Source organism: Nesoenas mayeri, assembly GCF_963082525.1.
Source record: "Nesoenas mayeri genome assembly, chromosome: 4".
Taxonomy (NCBI): domain Eukaryota; kingdom Metazoa; phylum Chordata; class Aves; order Columbiformes; family Columbidae; genus Nesoenas; species Nesoenas mayeri.
In genome coordinates, this window is record NC_137540.1 from 9,043,650 (window position 1) to 9,057,486 (window position 13,837).

The 13,837-nt window shown below is 36.1% G+C and overlaps 1 protein-coding gene across 1 annotated transcript in view; it reads left to right on the top strand.

Annotated features, from left to right (window-relative positions):
- Positions 1-13,837, top strand: part of ANK2 (ankyrin 2) — a gene marked incomplete at both ends in the record, with an annotated part of 244,068 nt that overhangs the window by 205,919 nt on the left and 24,312 nt on the right. Inside the window, 5 exons of the mRNA XM_080343437.1 lie at positions 3,462-3,690; positions 5,869-5,994; positions 7,563-7,685; positions 9,239-9,271; positions 11,917-11,938. Of these exons, the coding sequence (XP_080199563.1) occupies positions 3,462-3,690; positions 5,869-5,994; positions 7,563-7,685; positions 9,239-9,271; positions 11,917-11,938 (533 nt within the window). The remainder of the gene's footprint in view (positions 1-3,461; positions 3,691-5,868; positions 5,995-7,562; positions 7,686-9,238; positions 9,272-11,916; positions 11,939-13,837) is intronic.

Here is a 13,837-nt window from a genome sequence, read left to right on the forward strand (position 1 = left end):
TGTTCTGTTTAAAGGGATAAATTAAAGATTAATTGAAGAGCCAGATGTGGAGACTAGATGCAAAGTTTGAGAGGTCAAAGTCCCTAAAATTGTGAAGCAGCAGGGCTAAGCATGAAATACAGCCAGGATGAGGGTGACAGTTTATGGAACAACTACAATCAATATTAGTAGTGGATATTACCGAATCCCAATGATGAGATTAAAATTGATTACTATTGCTAATGTTTTGGGATATAGGCTGGGTCCCATGTAGAGATTTTAATGGGTTCCACCTTTTCTTTTTAATCTAAATGAATGTTCAGCAGACTACGCTAACCCAAACTTGATTTTCTCTGCAGTTAAAGTTAGAAAATGACAATTTGGATTTTTCATATATTCACAGTCAGATGATTAATTACCTTATTTCCCCTTGGTCTAAAAGTGCATCAGCTCTTTTACCTTAGAGCCCTGCTGAGAACCAGCTGATTCCTGACTCTTTGCTATTCACAATAACTTGTTATGTCTAATTAAATCATTAACGATGGAAAACAGTTTTCCCATTCATAGGACTGATTCTGTCCAAAATGAGCTTGGGAAAGAGATACGTTTGTCTAAAATACTTTCAGGCATAGCTGTTTTCCATTTCCTGAGCTGCAGCTTCTAAAATACTTTAGTATCTGTTTGGGCTTTTTTGTCCCTGGTGTATGACAGCAAATAATTTGAGCAGATGGTGGTTTCTCAGAGCATATACCCTCTCCAGTTTGAGTCCATCATAGCATAATTCTCCCACACATGAAAAGTAAAGTATCAGTATGCAGAGCCTTTATGTACCAAACATGCTTTCTCTTTTTCAAATGTCATCAGCATGTTTTTTAACCAGTGTTAAATGTTCTGAAGATAAGCAGAGCGTGAAATTCACTATTATTCAACTGCAGATGAGTAAGACCAGAGAAATCACACTTGAAATGTGTACTATGTGGGTTATAACACCACGTATTCTACAGTAAGTAATAAGCCCCCTGTAGATTATATCAGCTTTTGAGGTGTTTTTGACCTCTCATGACGTCTGTCTCCATACTACAGGTGTCAAACTCAAGCATGCTTTTCACCCACACACTGAATTTGATTCAAAAGAAATGGCATCAGCTCCACAGAGAAACTCACTGAAGTGATTTCTGAGAAAGAAGGCAATACACGTTACTCCTTGTAAAATGCTTGACGCGTTTCTGCTCTTATGTTTTGGGAGTAGAATTATTTTAAGTGAAAGATGTAATCTTTGTACAAGAGCAATTCAGTTGTCTTGACAAAGGTATAAGGAAATTCTGTAGATTTTTTATTATTGGGGAATGTTGTCCTGGCCTGAATGGCCTAAAGAAGTGGTAAAGAACCTGTAGTTTCCAGTGAAGAGGAGAGTCATTTTTGACACAAGGGGACTGTTCTGGAAGCTGAAGTTCTAGACATGTCTTAAGTAACTGTGTATGTTTGATAACTTTTGAGGTAGTTTGTTCCAAGTAACATGTACTAGTAATAATTTGTAACAGACAGCTGTTATAGTAACTGTGTTAGTGAAATGAGACAAATTGTGACCTTACTCTGGAATCCTCAAGTATTTCTCTGGCATGGCGCTATCTGAATGAGAAAGCAGCGGCAGCTCCTGGCTTTGCACCATGCAGAGGAAGTAATTTATTCCCATAGTATTTGCCTGTTGCTTTGAATGTGTTTATGTTTGACTTGTGGTACACGTGTTAGACTGGGAACCACTGGAGCAGGAGATTCAGCATTGTATATTAGGAAGATGCTGTCAGTAAAATGGCATGTAAGAAACCATGATAAGAGCATCAGTGGTGATCAAAGCTGCTGTGAGGCAAGGGTAGCAGGAATCAGATGTGAACACATCTGCTTTCAGGATCTTCAAAATATAATATGGCTCAAATGTAGAATTATATTTATCACTATTCTTCAATATGCATAACAAAAACTTACCGCAAATATCAAAGTTAAAAGTCTTTGACTGAACTCGCATAAGAATAATTTCTGATTTTGCATGCAGTGTTACACGGTGGACACAATAATTTACATTCACCTAAAGACCCTCAGTTTTTGATGTGGTATGTAAGGAATGTGCCACTAACCTTTAGGCTAGATTGTAGAAGAAAAACAAATGTTTTGAGCAAGGAAGCTTTATATTTCACCTATTAGAGATGCAGGTCCTAGAGCAGACCAAAGGATTAGCAACACATGACAAAAGCCATTTCAGTCTCCTGTTCCTCCCCAGTAAAATTCAGGAAACTTTCACAGCATCCCCGTCATGTCAGGAGTTTGTACGGGATTCACAAACATCTAAGTGCAGTACGCTGATGTCTCCAGCACTTAACAAATGGGAAATTCTACAATACCTAAGAAGATTTCAGGGAACTAAAGAAAACATGATGAAATTTCCCACTCTGTAGTCTCACAATTTAGTCATAATCTGGAAGATATATGACAGGATCGGCATATGACTAGATACAAGCCATTTTAGTAAGATTTTTATGGGTCATTACTCTTCTGCGTCATCATACGTTTAGCAGCAACCAGCTGTCTAAAAGCACCTGTATTTCTCTAGATGAAAGGCACATATTGCAGAGTCACATTTAAGGGGAAATCTGAACTGTACACTTCCAGTACACCCTTCTTTACTAATAGTCTGCATAGCAATCAAATAATGATATGTGACAAACAAGAAAAAATTCAGAGACTTTTTGGGTGGCTCTAGAAGAAAGCTGGTAAGTTCACAACTGAGCTTATTCTAGAAGAGATTTTTTTAATTGGTAAAAGGCAGGAAACATTTGATCACATATATTCTCACTATAAGGAATCAATTCAGATGAACTCAACGTTTAGGCCAAAGCCAGCTTTTGAATAGAAGAAAAACCATTTTTTTGACACTATGATGAATTTCCAGAATTTCTTGATTTTGGTAAGCCATTGATAATTGTTTAAATATTATTAAAAATCTTATAAATGTAATACATGTATTTCATAAACACAGAAAGATGAAAAGTTTCATATATTTAAATTTTCAGAGGAGGTGTATGAGGCTGCCACAGGACAAGTGAACTTCTTTAAAAGCCAGTCATGTACCTGGAAGCAAAAAAGCTTCTAGTTGAGTCAGATCTTATCAGAAAGGTAAAAAATGGCCTGGAATTGGTGCAGCAGGAGACTCTGTGAAGGATTTGCATCTACTATTTAGGAGAGTTAAGTTCTGATCCAAATGCTTTCCCTGTTGATTTTGCTTTATGCTCCTAATACACGGAGGGTACCATGAGCATTCTTAGAATATTCTTACCAAATGGTAACTATTCTTTTTATTTTATTCTGACTTGTCATATACAGTTAGTCTGGTTACCAGCTCATGCTGCCAAGATGGAAAGAAAACTAAAAATATTTCCTTGCTTAAATCTTTTTGTGCTGATTACACAACTCTTCATCTTCTTTTACAGATTTTGGTTGATAGACTGTCGACAGACACAAGAATCTGTTACTTTTGCTTCCCAAGTGTACAGAGAGATTATCTGTGTCCCCTACATGGCCAAATTTGTCGTGTTTGCCAAATCACATGATCCCATTGAAGCACGGTTAAGATGTTTTTGCATGACAGATGACAAGGTGGATAAAACTCTAGAACAACAAGAAAACTTTTCCGAAGTTGCCAGAAGCAGAGATGTAGAGGTATTGTACACTTTAATCCTTCTTTCTCATGTCTGATTTTAAGCTAATATTTTCTGCCTTCTGCCTGCCACAAGTACTGAAAGATAAGAGTGCCAATAAATAAATACTGTCAAGATGCAGCATCATGATAAAGTCCTCAGCAATTAAAAAAGTAGGTCTCGGGAACCTTAAGCTGTGTTTAAGGAGATAGTAAACACACACCACTGTGGGCTGGTTCAATCTGAGCTCTCTGTTATGGGACAAGGCTTAGAAGAACCTATAAGATAAAACTGAACTGAAAGAATTTGGTTTCCTAAACTTGAAACTGGGTTTCCCAAAAGACCTGTTAAACACTTGTACTTAGAAACCACACTGATTTTATGCTAGGAAATCAGGTAACAAAATGAAGTTGGGAGTTACCATTTTACTCCAGCAGTTTCAGGTTCCTTGTTCTCCTTTTGTCCGGTGTCAGAGTCAGCATTTCTTCATTCAGATTGAGAACTGGAGCAGCAATTGCCAACTAAGTATCATGAAATCTATTTGAGATGGGATAGTTATGCAAGCAGGAGATGTTTTGCATGGCTTTTATTAAACAAAATGCAATAATTTGTAAGAATTTTGCATAACTTGATGGGGTTTTCTGGTGCACAACAAGACCAAAGACTTAAGTCAGTGAGCTGAAAGATAACAGATAGGTGTTGTAAATGGGCTTTTTCCTCAGCCTAAAACAAAGTTCTATGGATGCAGGCTAGCCCTAAATTCAATACAGGTACCTCATAGTAATGTAGTAATTTCTGTGGTGGTCCACAGTGGTTCCTTTTTTTAATCAGCTCTGTAGCAAACTGCCAGGAGGCACCTTGAATTTTTTAGTTACTGACTTTTACTCTTAGAGTAATGTCTGAGTAAAGAAGAGTTTTGAGGGTATTGTGTTTTGAACTGTTATGTTCCTCGGCCTGATACGAAGTGGGTATTGTGAGAAAAGGGGAGATAGCCATGGCCAAAAAGGGCAAGTGAACCTCAGCTTCATCACTGACCAACAAGGCAGTCAACAGTAGTCATGCTTTCTCGGCATTTTTGCATACCAAGGAGTTAAACTAGCAAGTTTGATTAATATTCTGCTCCACCAAAACCAAAAAACAACCCAACCAACCAACCAAAAAAAATCACATTGCTAAACAAACAAAAGCTTTCCCATGTGGAATCCAGCAAACTGCCTGCTAAATGCAGTTTTTCTGGCTCTGTCAGCTTCCTCATAAGGGATGACAAATTGCAAGTGTTTTAAACTACATGCACGGTGTATTTGTCTGCCTAGTATGGTCTCTTTGGGTGAGAAACCCACCTTTAAAAACAAAATTTATGCTCACTGCTCCTGAAGCTCTGACAGGCATTTCTTGTGCAGAGCAGTTAGATAAGATATGGGCTGATAAAATGGAATGCCAAGGCTGAATTTCTGGAAGGTAAGGATGAAATGTTAATATATTGGCGGTTTGAAGGTAACATCTCCAGAATTGGTAAGCTGAGAGGGGCCATAACAATAGCAATCCAAGGATGTAGGTAGTATCATTACATAGGCATTTCAGAGGGGCATTTACCTAAGGCTTGACTTTCAAAAGCCCTAGGCCTTTATAAATCAAGCTGAATACAATCTACTGATCTACACTGTTTTTGCCTGCTGCAGCAGATTGTTGCAAGTAGATTAAATGCATGGGTGATCTAATTTAGAAAGTTGTTGCATTGGTAAAAAGGTCCTCTGCAACTTCATGATATTCCCAGACTGGTTTATTATCCTGCCAGTCAAAACTAGGACTTTTGATTTGATTGCTCAAGAAGATGTTTCTTTAACTGTCATCATGAGCCCAGGTTAGCAAAGTATGCTAAAATTAGAGCCAATAAAAAATACAAATTATATAGGTTATATAGATTGAGAATGTGCCCAGAGTCATGACACTGAATACTCATTTTGTCATTTATAATGTCATGCTATTGTTATTGAATTAACAATATATTACAAATGGAATTTAATAATCTGAAATGTTTCCACAGATTTTAGGTAACTGGACATAACAAGCCTTGTAAATGCTGACAAGTCCTAACAGTTTAAGAAATTGATCAAAATGACTGTAGAATTATGCTTGAGAAGAAGTCCTAACCACCTCACTGTGATTAATTGCTGCTTTGCTTCTTTTTCATTTCCAATAGGTATTAGAAGGAAAACCCATCTATGTTGACTGCTTTGGCAATTTGGTGCCACTAACAAAGAGTGGGCAACACCATATATTCAGTTTTTTTGCCTTCAAAGAAAACAGACTTCCTCTGTTTGTTAAGGTAATGTTATAATATGATCTATGAATTATATTCATATTTCTGTCTAATTCTTAATTTGCAATAAACTTAGCAGACTGAAGAACAATTTCAAATTATTTTATGATAATGGGTTAAATGTTGACTTGAGTAGTCAAAATGACCAGATGTATGGAAGTGGCTACCTAAAATGTAGTAATTTTTTCTTCAAATATATAATCACGTATGCCTGTGTTCTGTGTTGTGCTATATGTGCATGTGCCCAGACACCAAAATGGGACCTCCGTGAATCATGTTCTCTACCTAATAATCTAAAAAGTTGATCGAGTTAGTCTTGTTTGCTTTTCTGTATCATGGTTTCATATATTGCAGGAAAAAATGCGGAAACTGCCAAAAGTGTCAGAAAGCATTGTAGAATTGGCAGAAATCTTTTAAAATATGACTGTTGTAACTTGTAAATATGTATATGACTGTAAGAACAGATATAACTCTTCCTCAACTAATCTCCTTCTTTCAGTGGCAACACAAAACTTCCTTGGTGCTGCAGTAAGAAAAGTATGGGTCCATTTTGTTGTATGTTGCTAGACAGCTTCTGAAGTCTCTTCCTCCTTTCCAGCAATACTTTGTAGGCTTGTTTTAATTTAGAACTTCATCTATGCCACCACCTATCTTTGGCTTTGCATATTTTTCTCCATGATGGATTTTCCAAAGTATTTTCAAAACTGGGTATCCTTGCATCTAGAGTATTTTCAATCTGGTAAAGTTAATACAGATGTATCTAATCGTATCATTTTATCAGTTCAGACTAAGGTAGTGCTTTCAGTTGTATTTCTTCTGTGATATCTTATTTAACCCTCCTGACATTATTTACAAAAACTAAAACAAAATTTTTCTAAGATTCAGCACGAAATCTTGAATTATGGCATGCCATAGTACCTCTTGTCGATTGTAATGGTCATGCTGATAAATGTGTTTCAGAAAATGTCTTCGTTCTAAGACCAGGATTATCGATACAATTGAGAGAATGTTTTGCAAGGGAAGAAATTTTAAGTGTAACTTTCACTGTTTTCAGCTACTCAGCCAAAAGAGCAGCCGAATGAACAAACACAATATTTAATACTATATTTTTCAGCAGGGAGTTATTTCTAACATCAACATAAATACGTATTCTTGCCGTATGGGGGGGGAAATTTCTAGCTCATTTCGTCGCCTAATTCAGAATGAGTCTCTGTTATTACCGTGAAGTTTGGGGACCATTTCAGTTAAAATTTGGTACTGTAAGTTATCATAGAAGCTTAATCACATTGGAATGGTGATGGTGATTACAGTCTTAGGACTGCCTTCTGTAAATAAGGTTCTAACGTATAAGCGTGTACATGCTTGTGTCTTCTCTGGCTTTGACACACAAATCCATCCATATATACGTTTATAAACAAGCAGGAAAAAAAAGAGAGAGCACGTTCTTTTTGTCTACATGGACTTCTCCTCCCTCATCTAGCCTTTTTCTGCTAAATAGTTTTGAGTGACACAAGTAGATCATACAGCAAAATAGCAAAACAATAGGTTAGACCTCTGTTTGTTTGCTCTGCCAGGTGCGAGATACCACTCAAGAACCCTGTGGACGATTATCATTCATGAAGGAGCCAAAATCTACAAGAGGCCTCGTTCATCAAGCCATATGTAATTTAAACATCACCTTACCTGTTTACACAAAGGTACTGTGAAATTATACTGATCTATAGTAATCAGGATTATAATACAAACGGGAAACAAGAAGGGCAAAATATTCTTAAAGCTTCATAGCGAAGTATTTTAAAGAAGTAAAAATACCACCCAAGGGCCTTCAGTTTCTTGGGTTTGGTACTCTTAGTGTCAATGTTCAAAGATGTTATCGAATATTTTCTGAGGACTGAGAAATCATGACAGAAGGAACATGAAAATCCAGTTTGCACTACATAGCTCCCATGGTTTCATTTGATATTGCACAAGACCTATGCTAATTTTATTTTGTGTAGAAATTTTACCCAGATTCTCTTCAGGGATGAGACATATCAAGGACTCAATGAGTATCTTTAGGTTCATTTTTTATTTTGCCAAAGACTTCTCACCTGTCTAACTGTGTCTTGTGACACCTCTCTGGAGATGAAGTAACTATTAATTCTTGTTTCACAAAGTTTAAGGGAAATGTCTGTAGATCATATGATGTTCTTCAGGTATGAAGTACACAAGGGCTGAAAACTATTTGTCATTTTTTTTCATTTGCCAATTTGAAAGTTAATGGAATTTGCAATAATAGCATTTTTAGTTAACCAAATCGTTTATTTGTGGTGATAGTTGTAAAAATGTCACAGACTTGAGCTCTAGAATTTAGAAAATTTACAGCAGTACCAAAAATATTTTCTTGGACTAGATTTTAATATTGCATTGTCTTTTCTCACTGATTTTTCTTCCTATATCTGATAAATGCTTTCAGGAATCTATGAATATGTCACAGCGTGTAAATGTTCTTTCTTCAGAATATTTTTATAACAGTTATTAATATATCTGGGGAAGAAAATGGTCCAATATCAAGGGCAGAAAAAGGAGAGGAAAAGTCTCGTATAAGTTAATATTTTTAAACAAGAAGCTTGAGACCAGTTAAATTCTCATAAATCATTGGACTGCACTTGTTTTCTGTTTGGGTGAGATTAGATATTACGAAGCACTTGTTTCCCTGTGAAGAGTCAAGTTATTGCTATTCTATGATGATGAGGATGTTTTATTCTCCTTGTCAGATTAGGAGCTGCATACCTTTTAGTAATGTATTAGTCTGTTTGACCAAAATCTTGCCTGTGGTGTTCAATTTGTCTCAGCATTTTTAGCATCTATTTTTTTATTGCAGGGTTTTTGTATAATTTAAAAATAACACATCTCAACATATTTTCACTTTAAATGAGTAACTTTAATTAAGAAAGTATTTATTCGTGCTTACTTACGGGTGAAAAAGCATGTATACATTTTAAGTTTTGGTACAATTAAAGATCACTAAAATTCTAACACCCAGGAGCAACTTTGCTTGATCCTGTAGCCTTTTGTGTTTTAAACAGACAGTTTAGAGTTTTGCTGCTTTTTGAAATAAGAAATCAACTGCAGAAACTTACTGCATTTTCTTATTTTCTGTTAAATGTTGTCAGAAAATAGTTTTTCCTACACTATTCTGAAAAAAAAATTGCATTTTGCCTGCTCTGTTTTCCCTTTCTCTTTTTGCATGGCATTTTGGAACTGAAAGGAATCAGAATCAGATCAAGAACAAGAAGAAGAGGTAATGTTGCTCTAACAGCATGTTATTGCTTATGCACACTACTAAAATACAACTAACAGATATAGCTTGGAAGATCAAGTCTGCAGTCAAACAGGCAGATGAATCATTAGCTCAGTGCTGCTAAAACGATGGAGAGGAGCGTATATAAAAGGATCTTGCACAGGCTCACTTTTGGGATTTACTGAGTTTAACTTGCCCTACGCTAAAGTTTTGCTGATTGAGGTGCACTGATTTTGGAGGTATATAATAGTTCATCTTGTTTTCAAAATAGTTTCTTAATAATTTTAAAATTATTTTTTCCCAAGAATAAGCCATACAAGTGCCTTTCTTTAATTTGTGTTCTCTGCAGAACAAAAAATGGGGAAATGGGATTGATTTTTCTGATTCTGAGAACCATCCTGCATCTTCAAAATTACTATGCAGGGCCAGTGGCTCATTGGCATAGTGTACTTCTCTTGACCCCTAAGCACAGTCTGAATACGCTTCCTCTAGTTAGTGGTGATGGGTGGGGGTTATGGAGGCAGAGAAACAGACTTAAATCCAACAATTACCTCCTATCAGCGAGTTCCCGGCTGCTGTGAGGAGTCAGTGACCAGATTGCAGCTGAAAGCACTACCTGTCTATCTGAAAGGGCTGAAAATCTTGTCCATTTTTACACCCAGTGGACTGGCTCTTACAGATTTCTGGGTTGGATAATAACATCCAGTACAGAATCAGTGTTAATCCAGAAGTTACAAGAGAGTTTACCCGAAGTTAAAGGTGTAAAGTTTTCATCTTTAGCATAAACTGAATTGCATCTTAGTGGAAAAATGTGGCCAACTCCCCTTACATTCCCAGTCTGGCAGTTGTAGATGTTTCTGAAGGTCTGACCTCTACATGAATGAGTAACATTAGAAAAGCACCCCCACATTTTGATGATGTTCAGCTGTTGGAAACAAGTAAGAGTGCCAGGCCAGTGAGAACAGCCTTCTCCCCAGCGATGGACTTCTTTTCCATGCACTGCAAAACAGAGGTCGCAAGTTTGGTTGCATGGATTGCAGCTTCCTATTATCACTGCAAAAATATTTACCTCTCCCATTTCAGTGCTGAAATATAGGCAGAGGCAAGTGAAAACATGCCTAAAGTTTTTAACCTAATTCCCACTATATTCATTAAGAAGTTAACATTTCTTATTGGGTGATAACAACAAAAGTTGTTTCTAACAAATCTATGCTCTAGAAAAGCAATGTAAAGGATATTGGAAAATTATTTTTCCAAACATTGATGACTTCTTATGTTTTTATGTAAGAAACTAAAGCACAAAAAGATAGCTAAGAATACTGTCCATTTAAAATTATTTTTTTGTTTACTTCATTTTTATGTTAATAATATTAATTAGTGTGCTGACATAATCCCAGACTGATTTTGAGGAACTTAAAGTAAAGGGAATTAGAGTATCCCAGGGATCCTGGGTTACCATGCAGAGCAATCTGTGAATTAGAGGAATTCACACCATACTGCATCTGTAATACACACTGCTAAGTGTGAGATTTAAAAATGTGACCCTAAAGGATTGCAAGGCACATATGAACACATAGGTGATCTACTTGTATGCATTTTGAGTTTATGGAAAAGCAAGAATTAGTAGCATCTTAAATGAGATAATACGTTGCATTTATCTTTATAAATAATACTTCTGAACAAGTAAAACTTTTTCAACACTCACTAAAAACTATCTTGAGGGCTTTAAGAAACATAGTAGATTGAATCAACGCTGCTGCATAGCCGATTTTCATTCCTCAGCATCATCCTACCACCACAAGTTTGTACAGGAAATTAAATGTTTACTGCTAATTCTATCTTTGCATAATTTTGCATATCGAAGTTTACACAACAAATATATTTTTTTGCTTGTGGGGACAAACAATTGTGCCAGCAGAACTGAAAAAAAGCCAAACTACAAGGCAACTTCCAGCATTTGCTTCTTGAATTGTCATAGTCTGCCATTGCTTTTTTTTTTTGATACAGCTTTTTCAGTCTATACCCAAATACGCTCTGAAAAAGCCAAGGAGATGGCCCCTGAGGGCTGTCACTGCTTCCATTTGGAGGTATCAGTAGCTATTAGGAGCATCAAGTCTGGCCTTGGGCAGTAAGAAGTCTATAGAAATCTCTGCACCTGATTTTCATCATCACAAAGCACAAAGGCAAAAATGTAAAACATGATCTCAGAATGAATATGTACAATGAAACTCTGTACAAAGCATACTGGTTGCCTTCCAGATGGGACACGTGCCTTCAGATGACAATATTGGACTTTAGATAAGAAGAAAAAAATTAAGAACAATGCAACAACATACCCAGTAATGCAAAAGTCTGGGTCCTCCATACCACTAGCTACATTTAAAGAAAATACATTGCAACATTTAGCATCTACTATTTACTATAACTATAGCAAAGTAACCATTTTCCTTTTATTAGCAACAGTATATAAATTAATCCATGCTTTTACCACTATTTTAAATACATTCTTGGTTCCCTCTAAGTCAATGATTCTCTGTGTCTCCATACATCTAGTGCATTTGACTCAACCTGTAGTATTTCACTAGCGACTTTATATGTACTGATTATATTGGAACTTTTAAATTTTCCCCTTTTTTCTCTTCCAGGTTGATATGACTTCAGAAAAAAGTAAGATTTTTTTTTTTTTTTTAACATGGTATAATGCAGTTTGTATGAAAGATTGTTAAGACTAAAGATAAGCATGAAAGAGAGCTAAGCTTTAACTGCTGTTGCTAATAACATCAATATTTTAAAAATGTAACAGAAACCAATTTAATACCAAAGCAGTTATTCAATTAAATACATTTTAATGTATAATTTAACAAGTAATACAGTTTAAAACAGTTCATCTAAGCATTTACTTTCCTTTGACATCCCTAGTGATTGATCCCGCTATTGCTATTTTGCTTGTATGAATGCTCATACCTCCATTTTTTGTTTTGTCCATTTGTTGATACATATTGTTGCCTCATATTTAGAGATAAATGACAGTATCATTTTTAATGAAAATGTAATTAATGCTGCAATATATTTCATTGAACTCATGAAATAACAAGCATGCAAAAAAGTGATACTGTCCAAAGTAATCAGGCTGTTTAACCCTCCTTCCCTCCCCTCCCTTTACTGTGGTGAAATATGACTGGAAATATGACTGTTAAGCTTGGTACAGCATAGATACCCTTTGTATACAGAATCAATGCATTATTAGAAACTGAGAGTGAGTGGTTCACAAGGCCAAAGATTTCCTTTAATGAAGATGCTAATCAAACAAATGTATATTCAGTCTGAAGAGTATATCATTTAGTAAGAACTGCTTTCAAATGCAGTGATTTCTTAAATCCGTTTAGGAAAAGAATGACTTCTGTCTTGTTTCCAGTTTAAAGTGCAATGCCTTGCCTTTTTTCTACATTTCATTTTGAATGTTATTTATTCTTGATGTACTATGTACATGTTTTAATTGAAAAGACAACAGCACCATGATCCTGAAGATCAAAAGGATGATTATTCCCCTAGAACCTTTGTCTAAAGCAGAAATGCTTCATCAAAAGAATAAAAGACATCAGGGTTCCAAAATCACGGATAACGTGGTGGGAAATAGTATTCACATGTTAAACAACATTACTAGTAACAGATTTTTGCTCTAATTCATGATTTTGGTCATCCTGATATAAATAATAAAGACGGAAAAAAACCCCATAGTATAGCTGGGAGAATGGAATTTCTCCTGCCCCATGACTCACCTTGGCCATGAGAAATTGGAAGTGAATTCAGTGGAACAGTAAAACATACAAGTGAAAAAGGGCTTGAATGCTCCCTCTGCCAAATAATTATTTACTCAATGCAGTACACCTACCCTACGGAAGGTGGATAAGATGCAGGTTTGGTGAGGTTGCTCAGCTGTGGCTGTCACAGACTCATCTAAATTCAACATGGTGTAGAGCTGGAATTTTTAGTGATTCTTACACTGGATGAATTAAAATACCAGTCACATAGCAATTTAGTTTTGCTATTTCTTCCTTGGGCTTAATGGCAAATTAGATTGAGAATTGGGTAGAACCAGTGCAAGGAGAGTGAGAGAGAGATGCTGTTCCCAGGAATTGTTTAATATATAACTAACAAACAGGAAAAAGACCAATAAATCCCTCCTTAAAGACCCCTGAGATGGCTCAGATATCCAAATTGCTGGAAAATATATCTACAACCAAGCAACTTATTTTCAGGCAGTTAGTTCAGTACCCTTACACTTCTGCTAATGGTCTCCTTTAGTCTAAGTAATTTTAAAGTGAATAAGGTAAAAGACAAGTGATCGATTTTTTGGCCCAGTAGCGGTACTGTTAAGAATTAGGACTCACATGTGTATGTCCTTGGCTTGGGAATAATTATTTACATAAAAGGAAATGGATCTGTGAGACAATGTAGAAAATCTCACCCATGTCAAAATACTGCGCTAGACAGCTCACGCTAAAACCTGCAGAACCATAGGAACCAACTTTACAGGACCAAAATCACTTCTAGCCTTCTGGTTAT